The sequence below is a fragment of the Pristiophorus japonicus genome, unplaced genomic scaffold (assembly GCF_044704955.1).
Source record: "Pristiophorus japonicus isolate sPriJap1 unplaced genomic scaffold, sPriJap1.hap1 HAP1_SCAFFOLD_144, whole genome shotgun sequence".
NCBI classification, from domain to species: Eukaryota; Metazoa; Chordata; class Chondrichthyes; family Pristiophoridae; genus Pristiophorus; species Pristiophorus japonicus.
In genome coordinates this window covers 600,502-614,804 of record NW_027251113.1, presented here as the reverse complement: position 1 = coordinate 614,804, position 14,303 = coordinate 600,502, and the positions used below count along the sequence as shown (strand labels likewise).

Here is a 14,303-nt window from a genome sequence, read left to right as displayed (position 1 = left end):
AGGAGAAAGAGAGAAATAAAAAAAAACAGAATTGAATTTCAGTAAACAAAATTGCTATTGTATGTGTGGTCTTGTTTTAAAACAATTTAAAAAAAAAAATTATTTGGCAAGTACTTGAATTAGAAGTTAAGAAAACATTGGAGTTTACTCTAATGATTTATGCTGTTTAACGGATTCCTAATTTCGAAGCCAGTTTTGAAGGCACAAAGACTTTTTTTTTCCAGATGATTACGTGAAGTCACGTAATGACATCAGGTCTTCTTACAAACCTGGAAAGGAGTTAACCCTTTCCATTGACAGCCGTTTTATACTGAACATTATTAATTTGGATTTCTTAATAGGGAAAAAAAAGACTCACCTAACAGAGGAAACAAAAATAAAAACAGAACTAGCTTATGTAATAATACTTGCCTGATACAATAAAGAAATAGATATTCAATAAAACAAATTGAAGAGTTAAAAGCTAAGATAAACAGGCTGGAAGAGATAACGGGACTAGACGGATAGTGCAGTGCGCAGCCATAGCACCATCACCTCTGGCAATAGAGCCAATGTACCCCACGGTGGGTAGGTGTAGTCCACAAACCCAACCTAACGGTAAAGCAGACAGCGATGTTTGGAGGAATAGCTTTGGCCTTGGTCATAGGAGTTTGGGTAATATTTAAGTGGGTAAAGACACGGGCGCACGCCCTACAGATTCAGCTCGAAATGGTTCGATTATAACCTTGTGCTTCTGATTTTGCAGGGTGACAGGGACTCTCGTAGAGCAAAAAACTTAACCCCTGGTGACGACCAGGCCGTCTGTTTAAAATTACAGATAATACTTACCGGAATGGGAATACGAACGGCGCTACTCGTAATCTGGATAGCCCTGCGACATGCACGTACCCTGGGCAACACCGACGGACAGCAGAGCACGCTGGAAATAAACAACTATATGAACTATGGTGTCTTGTTTAATTTAACGGCCGGAATGTGCATCCCAGCAGCCAAGGACTGGAGCAAGGACAGGACTTATTTTAATGCATGGTTACAAGTGAATCCTAATAAGAATCCTAATAAGAATAAGAGTATGTGTACAGTGCTCCACGGGTATAAGGAGCAGATGCATTAAACGGAGGGATGTCAAAGGGCCTGATGAATGTACTTTCGGCATAATTTGCGCGCCTCCGGGACAATCCCAGCAATCAGTCATCCGCAAGAAGGGAATGGGGCTGTGTGGGTATTACGAGGAGGCGGGGGCGGCTGCAATATAATTGTATGTATGTTTCTCACCCCCTCCGACACCGCGCCCCATAAGAATCACTACATTGCCCGAAGAACTGCCTTGTCCCATAACTACTAAGGGACCAGAAAATGGGATTGCAATGTACAACGAAGGGGAATTATTGTATGATAATGTTAAACATGAAATTGTGCCTGTTCTGATCAATATTTCAGGCATCCAGATGCCGGAATATTGTACCGAACAGTCAAGGAAGATGTACAATGTATTAAGTAAAGTCGTAATGCAGCAGGCTGCCGATGCCATGGGTGCCAGTAAGTTCCGGGGACAGGGGTTAGCACCCAGGGTGAAGAGGGAAATAGTAAATGATGTTGCTACCGTTTTCAATACAGGAACCTCCGTAGTGAACTCGATAGACATACAAGGGCTAAATGAGAGGGTAGAACAGCTTAAAGGGGTGATGAAGGGGTTATTGGAGAGGGTGGAGCAAAACCAGGAAGACCAGGCCAACCTAGGAAAGGAGGGTGCCGAAATCCAGTTGGATGGCATCTCAGTCCTGGAAGCTCACGCTAAAACCATCAATCACCTCATTGATAGAGAACAAGAAGATACAATAAAGCAAAGACAGGGGCAACTCTGTCATGCTTATGGTCTGTGGATGGTGGGACAGATCCGCCACAACCTCGACCAGATCCAACGCGGGGAAGTACCCGATTGGATAGACAGTTCACATTTAGCTCAGTTGGCGAACCAAAGGGGGACACTGGATAATTGTACTCTGAAGGGACTGACCCGAGTATACCCCGCAATTCCAGATTGCCAGATGGGTAGGACTACCGGGATAGGGATAGTCCTGTTGATCCCTATAGCAACGTCGGACTCAGGGCCGTTCCCCTTATACCAACTAGAGAATATCGGAGTAATACGGGAAAATGTCTCCATACGCTACTACCTGACCACCACCTCTGCCGTTCGTCGAAACAACATACTTACTGGGATTTCCCTAGCAGATTGCAAGCAAAGGGGGGGAAATCACAGTATGCCCTCACCCGGTGGGCCGAGGTGAACTAGACGAGTGCGGGTTTAACCGAACCAACGGGTGTGTACTAGAAATAGTGCCCGCACACATGCACTTCGCGAGGGCAGGCTACGGAGGGAGGGGAAGATACTGCGTCTCTACTACTGAGAGTTCATACCAGTATAATGACCTGCAGTGCCCTATACCGCAGCCAAACTTTTGCTTTACACCACTACGACCTGTCGCGATCGGGCAAGCGCATATCACCCAGGTTAGGCGCCGGAAGTCCGAAGTTATTGAAGTAACTGATCAGCTCCATGATCATTTGCAGGATTATGACGAGCCAGAGCAGGTCCCTATCCCACATCTCACGGAGGTATTACGGGAGTTAAGGCTCAGAGTGGGGCAATCCGTAAAACTCTATCACCAGCTACAAACTAAAATCAAAGAACTGGAAGAAGATACCGAGGTAGACTTACAAAGTCAGAGTTGGTGGAGAAAGGTCTGGGACTGGGGAATAAATGTGAACATCCACCCATGGATCCGAATTATTTCACACACACTGGTCGGAATACAATTAATCTTAGCAATAACATGGGGCGTGATGGCCTGCCAGGTATGCAGGCGCCACAAACGGCAGAAACGGACCAATCACCGTTCCCTGGATATTAAACAAGTCTGTTTGATAAGGGGACGGGAGGAGCTAGCCTTTGTTAATTTGATTTGAGCAACCGGAACTCCTGAAACCGCGTGACTGGCCAGCACGTTGAGGCAAGGAATACCGGGCCGTGCACAAATATCAGATAAAGGCAGTATTTCGGTTAAAAGGGGACTAGGGCTAGTCCCTTTACCGAAAGGGGGAATTGTTGTAGAGAGTAGAAAGATATATATAGACTTAGGCATTAGGCACCTGCTGGATATTTAGAACTCACATAAGCTTAAATGGACACACACATAAAATGGCTGCCCAGGCATTATGGGAAATCAGGTAGTCAAACTGTGAACTGTTGAACGTTCACTGACCGAGCAATAACCCTGTGAGGCCCACTGTAGGAATGCTTGGGAAGACAGAGATAAGAAGGAAACCATCTCCTGTGAACAAGGCCATGAAACCAATTATTTCAGGAAGAAAGATAAGAGGGAAACCATTTGCTGTAAACAAGGCTATATACCAATTATTTCTCCCAGATGAAAGAACTAGGGAGAGAACCTATAAAGCCATCAATCAGCCCAAGCTGACAAAAGACGAACACATGGTTCCTGAGACATAAGGGGAATTCTATTGGGTTAAAATAACCTATATGTAATCTATAATCATTGTGATTGGCTTGTGTCCAGCCGTGATGGGCTGTGTAGCTGTAGTAAAATGTTTTGTAACTGTTGTGAAACATATAAAGGTGCATGTAATCCTTTGTTCTGTGAAGAGAAACCTGGATACGGTCCTGAGTTTTTCCTTCCCGCTGAGCGTAATAAAAGCTGCTTCAGCTTTGGAACCGACCCTGAGTGTTGAGTGATTCTTCTAAGAAAACACTAACGCTAACACCATGCTGGCCGACAAAGAGCTATCCAGGCTAACCCCACTTTCCAGCTCTTGGTCAGTAGCCCTTTCGGTTAGGCATGGCCAAGCACTGTTTAAATGTGGTGAGGGTTTCTGCCTCTACCACCCTTTCAGGCAGGGAGTTCCAGACCCCCACAATTACTTTCGATCTATGCCCCCTTGTTATTGGCCTCTCTGCTGAGGGAACTAGGCCCCTCATAATTTTATACACGTCAATTAAATCTCCCCTCAGCCTCCTCTGGTGGAGTGCAGCTGAACCGAGGCAAGCCCAGGCGGGGCAAGGCAGAGAGAGGTCAAAGGCAAACTGGCTCACTGGGGGTATCTGCAGCACATTAAGGTTCCCCATTGGTTAGTCTGGGCTTCCGACTGATACCCAGCTGATCATTGGATTCATTAGGGGCTTTACACTCTGACCCCGGGAGGGTGTGATTGGTCTGTGTGAGGGGAGCTTTACACTCTGACCCCGGGAGGGTGTGATTGGTCAGTGTGAGGGGAGCTTTACACTCTGACCCCGGGAGGGTGTGATTGGTCAGTGTGATGTGGGCTTTACACTCTGACCCCGGGAGGGTGTGATTGGACAGTGTGAGGGGAGCTTTACACTCTGACCCCGGGAGGATGTGATTGGTCAGTGTGAGGGGAGCTGTACACTCTGACCCCGGGAGGTTGTGATTGGTCAGTGTGAGGGGAGCTTTACACTCTGACCCCGGGAGGATGTGATTGGTCAGTGTGAGGGGAGCTGTACACTCTGACCCCGGGAGGTTGTGATTGGTCAGTGTGAGGGGAGCTTTACACGCTGATCCCGGGAGGATGTGATTGGTCAGTGTGAGGGGGCTTTACACGCTGACCCCGGGAGACTGCGATTGGTCAGTGTGAGGGGGGCTTTACACGCTGACCTCGGGAGACTGATTGGTCAGTGTGAGGGGGGCTTTACACTCTGACCCCGGGATAGTGTGATTGGTCAGTGTGAGAGGGAGCTTTACACTCTGACCCCTGGAGGGTGTGATTGGTCAGTGTGAGGGGCTTTACACTCTGACCCTGGGAGGGTGTGATTGGTCAGTGTGAGGGGCTTTACACTCTGACCCCGGGAGGGTGTGATTGGTCAGTGTGAGGGGCTTTACACTCTGACCCCGGGATAGGGTGATTGGTCAGTGTGAGGGGGGGCTTTACACTCTGACCCCTGGAGGGTGTGATTGGTCAGTGTGAGGGGCTTTACACACTGACCCCGGGAGGGTGTGATTGGTCACTGTGAGGGGAGCTTTAAACTCCGACCCCGGGAGGACGCCAACCATTGTTGTCGGGAATGTTGGAAACAGCAAACCTTCCAGGATTTTAGAGCACCTGACAGAGAATCCACAGATTCTTCAACCTGTAATTATTCTACCACTCCAAAGCAACTGTGAGAGGAGACGTAGATAAAAAACACATCACTGGTGAATGCTCAAGCATTTAATTAATGATTAAAGAGAGATAGATCAGACAGAAACTATGGTTACAGCTCATTTGACTCAATACAAGAACCTGCTCATTGGTACAATTCGGTCAGAATCACATCACATCCAGCAATTGGGGAAATATTCAGTGAACAGCAAAGTTCACTTTCCAGTGAGGGCACAGCTCGCCACAAATAACATGCAGGAACTTATTTCATCCAAACTCTCCGAGCAAGTACAAGTATTAGTTAATCAGCAAAATTAACTCTACACTGTCCCATCAAACACTCCCAGGGCAGGTACAACACGGGTTCGATACAGAGTAAAGCTCCCTCTACACTTTCCCATCAAACACTCCCAGGGCAGGTACAACACGGGTTAGACACAGAGTAAAGCTCCCTCTACACTGTCCCATCAAACATTCCCAGGGCAGGTACAGCACGGGGTTAGATACAGAGTAAAGCTCCCTCCACACTGTCTCATCAAACACTCCCAGGGCAGTTACAGGGGGTTAGATACAGAGTAAAGCTCCGTCTACACTATCCCATCAAACACTCCCGGGGCAGGTACAGCACGGGGTTAGATACAGAGTAAAGCCCCTCTACACTGTCCCATCAAACACTCCCAGGGCAGGTACAGCACGGGGTTAGATACAGAGTAAAGCTCCATCTATACTGTCCCATCAAACACTCCCAGGGCAGGTACAGGGGGTTAGATACAGAGTAAAGCTCCATCTATACTGTCCCATCAAACACTCCCGGGGCAGGTACAGCACGGGGTTAGGTACAGAGTAAAGCTCCATCTATACTGTCCCATCAAACACTCCCAGGGCAGGTACAGGGGGTTAGATACAGAGTAAAGCTCCCTCTACACTGTCCCATCAAACACTCCCAGGGCAGGTACAGCACGGGGTTAGATACAGAGTAAAGCTCCATCTATACTGTCCCATCAAACACTCCCAGGGCAGGTACAGGGGGTTAGATACAGAGTAAAGCTCCAACTATACTGTCCCATCAAACACTCGCAGGGCAGGTACAGGGGGTTAGATACAGAGTAAAGCTCCTTCTACACTGTCCCAGCAAGGAAAACTCGCAGCAACTGTTCTGAGAAGGATATAACTGGTCTGTTGTCAGATGAGATGAGTGTTTAGCTGGAATACAACAAGTCCCCTCCTGTCTATAGCCCAGGGACGGGGATTATTACTGCAATTGAATTTACCGGGATTGAGCTGGAAACAGGAAATTATTTGAGGGATTGACCTGCAGAATTGCGGATTACAATCAATTAGAGATTCTAAAGCGAATTATTCTAGAGAATTAGTTCTAGACCCTGATTTTCCAGAGGAGTCCCTTTAATCACCCTTCTTCCTTCTCGGGGAAGCGTGGGATATGAAGATCGGGCGGGAATGTGGAGTTGAGGGCGAAGTTGAGCCGTGATCTTATTGGATGGTGAGCAGGCTCGAGGGGCCGGCTCCTGCTCCTAATTCTTATGTTCATACGTTCAATTCAATCCTAACATTAATCCTTCACCCTCGGAGGAACAAACACGGGAATGAAGGATTATTATAGAGTTTAATCTGGAAGGGCAGGAGTTATTGAAGGCAGTGATGGGGATTGAGGGATTATTAAAGACAGTGATGGGGGAATGAGGGATTATTATAGATAGTGATGGGACAATGGGGATTATTATAGGCAGTGATGAGATAATGGGGATTATTATAGACAGTGATGAGAACATGGGGATTATTATAGAGGGTGAGGGACAATGGGGACTATTATAGAGAGTGATGCGACAATGAAGGATTATTATAGACAGTGATGGGACAATGGGGATTATTACAAACAGTGATGGGACAATGGGGATTATTATAGACAGTGATGGGACAATAAGGGGATTATTATAGACAGTGATGAGACAATGGGGATTATTATAGACAGTGGTGAGACAATGGAGATTATTATAGACAGTGATGGGACAATGAGGGATTATTATAGACAGTGATGAGACAATGGAGATTATTATAGACAGTGATGGGACAATGGGGATTATTATAGACAGTAATGGGACAATGAGGGATTATTATAGACAGTGATGAGACAATGAGGGATTATTATAGACAGTGATGAGACAATGAGGGATTATTATAGACAGTGATGAGACAATGGTGATTATTATAGACTGTGATGGGACAATGAGGGGTTATTATAGACAGTGATGAGACAATGGAGATTATTATAGACAATGATGAGACAATTGTGATTATTATAGACTGTGATAGGACAATGAGGGATTATTATAGACCGTGATGAGACAATGGAGATTATTATAGACAGTGATGGGACAATGGGGATTATTATCGACAGTGATGAGACAATAATGGGATTATTATAGACAGTGATGAGACAATGGGGATTATTATAGACAGTGAAGGGACAATGGGGATTATTATAGACAGTGAAGGGACAATGGGGATTATTATAGACAGTGATGGGACAATGGGGATTATTATAGACAGTGATGGGACAATGGGGATTATTATAGACAGTGAGGGACAATGGGGATTATTATCGACAGTGATGAGACAATAATGGGATTATTATAGACAGTGATGAGACAATGGGGATTATTATAGACAGTGATGGGACAATGAGGGATTATTATAGACAGTGAAGGGACAATGGGGATTATTATAAACAGTGATGGGACAATGGGGATTATTATAGACAGTGATGGGACAATGGGAATTATTATAGACAGTGATGGGACAATGGGGATTATTATAGACAGTGATGAGACAATGATGGATTATTATAGACAGTGATGAGACAATGGGGATTATTATAGACAGTGATGGGCCAATGGGGATTATTATAGACAGTGATGGGACAATGGGGATTATTATAGACAGTGATGGGACAATGGGGATCATTATAGACAGTGATGAGACAATGGGGATTATTATAGACAGTGATGGGACAATGGGGATTATTATAGACAGTGATGGGACAATGGGGATTATTATAGACAGTGATGGGACAATGGGGATTATTATAGACAGTGATGGGACAATGGGGATTATTATAGACAGTGATGGGACAATGGGGATCATTATAGACAGTGATGAGACAATGTGGATTATTATAGACAGTAATGGGTCAATGGGGATTATTATAGACAGTGATGGGACAATGGGGATTATTATAGACAGTGATGAGGCAATGGGGATTATTATAGACAGTGATGGGACAATGGGGATTATTATAGACAGTGATGGGACAATGGAGATTATTATAGACAGTGATGGGACAATGGGGATTATTATAGACAGTGATGAGACAATGGGGATTATTATAGACAGTGATGGGACAATGGGGATTATTACAGACAGTGATGAGACAATGGGGATTATTATAGACAGTGATGGGACAATGGGGATTATTACAGACAGTGATGAGACAATGAGGGATTAATATAGACAGTGATGGGACAATGGGGATTATTATAGACAGTGATGGGACAATGGGGATTATTATAGACAGTGATGGGACTATGGGGATTATTATAGACAGTGATGAGACAATGGGGATTATTATAGACAGTGATGGGACAATGGGGATTATTATAGACAGTGATGAGACAATGGGGATTATTATAGACAGTGATGGGACAATGACGGATTATTATAGACAGTGATGAGACAATGGGGATTATTTTTGACAGTGATGGGACAATGGGGATTATTATAGACAGTGATGAGACAATGGGGTTTATTATAGACAGTGATGAGACAATAGGGATTATTATAGACAGTGATGAGACAATGGGGTTTATTATAGACAGTGATGAGACAATAGGGATTATTATAGACAGTGATGGGACAATGAGGATTATTATAGACAGTGATGAGACAATGAGGGGTTATTTTGGGAGTGATGGGGTTAAAAGATACTGTTGGGACTCAAGTGGAATTCGGGGGTTTACATCAGGCACAGAATATGAGGCAGCGTTTGCCTTCGGCCTTTCCGATGTGTTACTAGGTTGTCGAGGGAATGCAGTAATTATTGTTGGAGTTGCAATTGGTGCACTGGATTTGATTTCCTTCGCACTTTCTGATCTCAAACCCAGCGTTTGAAACTTGTCCCAGTTTGTTGCGGATTATGGGGATCCGGTTGGCATTATTGTCAAAGTTGTATACATCACTGAAGACAAAATACTTCTGAACGTTGCTGTTGGCCCAGCTGGTGCTAAAGGGCTGCTGCCTTATGGGGCCGATGATCTCACAATTCTCATTATCACTGAAACAGCGCTGGATGCAGGGGGTGTAGGTGGTGTAGAGAATCACACAGCCCACCTGGAGCTGGTTCCCCGGGGGGCGGTTGTTGAGCAAATTCTGAAAACGCTGTGCGGCGTTTGTATTGGTCGGTGGCTGTTTGTACTGTGGGTTTTCGTAGAGCAATTTGTTCTCCGAACATCGCGAGCCACCACTCGGATAGACTGCCATGTAGTTTGCCAATTGCTCAGTTTGGAACTGAGCCGTGTTTCCGCTGATAATCGGGTTCCCGTTGGTCCCAGCGGGGACGTAGTTGTCAAACTGGGGGTTGGCGCATTCGTCAGCACTCAGTGCCATCAGGAAGGCGAACTGTCTCTCCGCACCACTTCCCGACGTCCCCCTGCTCGCGGCAACAGCTTTGAAACTGAAAGAGAGTGAGAGACAGGGGTCAGAGAGTGTGGGTCAGTGTGTGTGAGTCAGGGGTCAAAGAGTGTGGGTCAGGGGTCAGTGTGTGGGTCAGGGGTCAGAGAGTGTGGGTCAGGGGTCAGCGTGTGGGTCAGGGGTCAGTGAGTGTGAGTCAGGGGTCAAAGAGTATGAGTCAGGTGTCAGAGAGTGTGAGTCAGGGGTCAGAGAGTGTGAGACAGGGGTCAGAGAGTGTGGGTCAGGGGACAGAGAGTTGGGTCAGGGGGCAGCGAGTTGGGTCAGGGGGCAGAAAATGGTGTCAGTGTCTCACTCTGAAGTGTGTCAGTCTCCTTTCCCTCTCTGTTGTTCCATTACACCTCATGTCACAGTTCTACACGGCTCATCCTCAGTGCCATGACAGAGGACGTCTGACCAAGGAATCTTCAGCCCAGCTCAGTGAGTGGGGAACTCCCTGGGCAGGCCTCGAGACCCGGGTCTGTATCACAGCCTCGCTCTGTCAGTGGGGAATACCCGGGGCAGGCCTCTAGACCTGGGTCTGTATCACAGCCTTGCTCGGTCAGTAGGGAAATCCCTGTGCAGGGCCCAAGACCTGGGCCTGTATCACAGCCTTGCACTGTCAGTGGGGAAATCCCTGGGCAGAGCTCTAGGCCCGGGCCTGTATCACAGCCTTGCTCTGTCAGTGGGAAAATCTCTGGGCAGGGCGCTAGACCTGGGCCTGTATCACAGCCTTGCTCTGTCAGTGGGGAAATCCCTGGGCAGGGCCCTAGACCTGGGCCTGTATCACAGCCTTGCTCTGTCAGTGGGGAAATCCCTGGGCAGGGCCCTAGACCTGGGCCTGTATCACAGCCTTGCTCTGTCAGTGGGGAAATCCCTGGGCAGGGCCGTAGAGCTGGGCCTGTATCACAGCCTTGCTCTGTCAGTGGGGAAATCCCTGGGCAGGGCCCTAGACCTGGGCCTGTATCACAGCCTTGCTCTGTCAGTGGGGAAATCCCAGGGCAGAGCTCTAGGCCCAGGCCTGTATCACAGCCTTGCTCTGTCAGTGGGGAAATCCCAGGGCAGGGCCCTAGACCTGGGCCTGTATCACAGCTCCAGACCATACCCAGTACCACCTGTGATAGAAACATAGAAACATAGAAAATAGTTGCAGGAGTAGGCCATTCGGCCCTTCGTGTCTGCACCTCAATCAATAAGATCATGACTGAACGTTCACCTCACTACCCCTATCCTGCTCTCTCTCCATACCCCTTGATCCCTTTAGCCATAAGGGCCATATCCAACTCCCTTGTGAATATAGTCAATGAACTGGCATCAACAACTCTCTGCGGTCGAGAATTCCACAGGTTAACAACTCTCTGAGTGAAGAGGTTTTTCATCATCTCGGTCCTAAATGGCTTACCCCTTATCCTTAGACTGTGACCCCTGGTTCTGGACTTCCCCAACATCGGGAACATTCTTCCTGCATCTAACCTGTCTAATGCCGTCAGAATGTTACATGTTTCTATGAGATCCCCTTTCATCCTTCTAAACTCCAGTGAATACAGGCACAGTCGATCCAGTCTCTCCTCATACGTCAGTCCCACCATCCTGGGAATCTCTTTGGTGAACCTTCGCTGCACTCCCTCAATCGCAAGAACGTCCTTCCCCAGATTAGGAGACCAAAACTGAACACAATATTCCAGGTGAGGCCTCACTAAGGCCCTGTACAACTGCAGTAAGACCTCCCTGCTCCTATACTCAAATCCCCTCGCTATGAAGACCAACATGCCATTTGCCTTCTTCACCGCCTGCTGTACCTGCATGCCAACCTTCAATGACTGATGTACCATGACACCCAGGTCTCATTGCACCTCCCCTTTTCCTAATCTGCCACCATTCAGATAATATTCTGCCTTCATGTTTTTGCCCCCAAAGTGGATAACCTCACATTTATCCACATTATACTGCATCTGCCATGCATTTGCCCACTCGCCTAACCTGTCCAAGTCACCCTGCAGCCTCTTAGCATCCTCCTCACAGCTCACACAGCCACCCAGCTTAGTGTCGACTGTAAATCTGGAGATATTACACTCAATTCCTTCATCTAAAGCGTGAATGTATATTGTAAAGAGCTGAACTCCATCACTGAGCCCTGCGGCACTCCACTAGTCACTGACGGCCATTCTGAGAAGGACCCGTTTATCCTGACTCTCTGCTTCCTGTCTGCCAACCAGTTCCCTATCCACGTCAGTACATTACCCCCAATACCATGTGCTTTAATTCTGTACAATAATCTCTTGTGTGGGACTTTGTCAAAAGCCTTTTGAAAGTCCGAATGCACCACATCCCTTGTCCACTCTACCAGTTACATCCTCAAAAAATTCCAGAAGATTTGTGAAGCATGATTTCCCTTTCATAAATCCATGCTGACTTGGACCGATCCTGTCACTGCTTTCCAGCTGCGCTGTTATTTCATCTTTATTAATTGATTCCAACATTTTCTCTACTCCTGATGTCAGGCTAACCGGTCTATAATTACCCATTTTCTCTCTCCCTCCTTTTTTAAAAAGTGGTGTTACATTAGCTACCCTCCAGTCCATAGGAACTGATCCAGAGTCGATAGACTGTTGGAAGATGATCACCAAAGCATCCACTATTTCTAGGGCCACTTCCTTACTACTCTGGGATGCAGACTGTCAGGCCCCGGGGATTTATCGGCCTTCAATCCCATCAATTTCCCGAACACAATTTCCTGACTAAAAAGGATTTCCTTCAGTTCCTCCTTCTCGCTAGACCCTCGGTCCCCTAGTATTTCTAGAAGGTTATTTGTGTCTTCCTTCGCGAAGACAGAACCAAAGTATTTGTTCAACTGGTCTGCCATTTCTTTGTTCCCCATTATAAATTCACCTGATTCTGACTACAAGGGACCTACGCTTGTCTTGACTAATCAGTTTCTCTTCACATATCTATAGAAGCTTTTGCAGTCAGTTTTTATGTTCCCGGCAAGCTTCCTCTCATACTCTATTTTCCCCCTCCTAATTAAACCCTTTGTCCTCCTCTGCTGAATTCAAAATTGCTCTCAGTCCTCAGGTTTGCTGCTTTTTCTGGCCATTTTATATGCCTCTTCCTTGGATTTAACACTATCCCTAATTTCCCTCGTTAGCCACGGTTGTGCCACCTTCCCCATTTTATTTTTACTCCAAACAGGGATGTACAATTGTTGAAGTTCATCCATGTGATCTTTAAATGTTTGCCATTGCCTATCCACCGTCAACCCTTTAAGTATCATTCGCCAGTCTATCCTAGCCAATTCACGTCTCATACCATCGAAGTTACCTTTCCTTAAGTTCAGGACTCTAGTCACTCTCCACCTTAATAAAGAATGCTATAATATTATGATCACTCTTTCTCAAGGGGCCTCGCACAACAAGATTGCTAATTAGTCCTTTCTCAGTACACATCACCCACTCTAGGATGGCCAGCCCTCTAGTTGGTTACTCGACATTGGTCTAGAAAAAATCCCGAATACACTCCAGGAAATCCTCCTCCACCGTATTGCTACCAGTTTGGTTAGCCCAATCTATGTAGATTAAAGTCGCCCATGATAACTGCTGTACCTTTATTGCACACATCCCTAATTTCTTGTTGGTGCTGTCCCCAACCTCACTACTACTGTTTGATGGTCTGTACACAACTCCCACTAGCGTTTTCTGCCCTTTGGTATTCCGTAGCACCACCCATACAGATTCCACATCATCCAAGCTAATGTCCTTCCTTACTATTGCGTTAATTTCCACTTTATCCAACAACGCTACACCACCTCCTTTTCCTTTCTGTCTATCCTTGCTAAATGATGAATAACCCTGGATGCTGAGTTCCCAGCCTTGGCCAACCTGGAGCCATGTCACCGTAATCCCAATTACATCATATTCGTTAATAGCTGCCTGCACAGTTAATTCGTCCTCCTTATTATGAATACTCCTCGCATTTAGGCACAGACCACAGTTAAACTCCACAGTTAAATTACTGCCTACCCCAGGCACGGAGGGTGACACTGGGGCCTAGGATTAGGAGCAGTCACCAGCTATCCCAGCTGCCTGAAAAAGCCCGAATTTAAATACACTTACCGTGAGACAATGCGAGCCAAAACATTATCATTTAGTATGGCCGCATCTGATATGGGATCCCAGAGCAGGACCAGCAGCAACAGCAAGTGTGCATGCATTGTGGGATCTTTCTGTGCGCACCAAATCCTGAAACACAGAGAAGAGGGATGAGCTCGATAGAGGGCCAGATCGTCTGACACGTAACCCAGTCAGTGAGAGAGTGAGTGAGAGAAAGAGAGAGACAGAGAGAGAGTGTCTGACACATAACCCAGTGAGAGAGTGAGTGAGAGTGAGAGT

At 46.5% G+C, this 14,303-nt stretch overlaps 1 protein-coding gene across 1 annotated transcript in view; it reads right to left on the bottom strand.

The window, feature by feature from the left end:
* Positions 1–5,227: 5,227 nt before the first annotated feature.
* Positions 5,228–14,303, bottom strand: part of LOC139242686 (uncharacterized) — a 40,645-nt gene continuing 31,569 nt past the window's right edge. Inside the window, exons 2-3 of the mRNA XM_070870480.1 lie at positions 14,028–14,153; positions 5,228–9,925 (exon numbers count right to left, since the gene is read on the bottom strand). Coding sequence (XP_070726581.1) covers positions 9,265–9,925; positions 14,028–14,125 — 759 coding nt within the window. The 5' untranslated portion in view covers positions 14,126–14,153 and the 3' untranslated portion in view covers positions 5,228–9,264. The remainder of the gene's footprint in view (positions 9,926–14,027; positions 14,154–14,303) is intronic.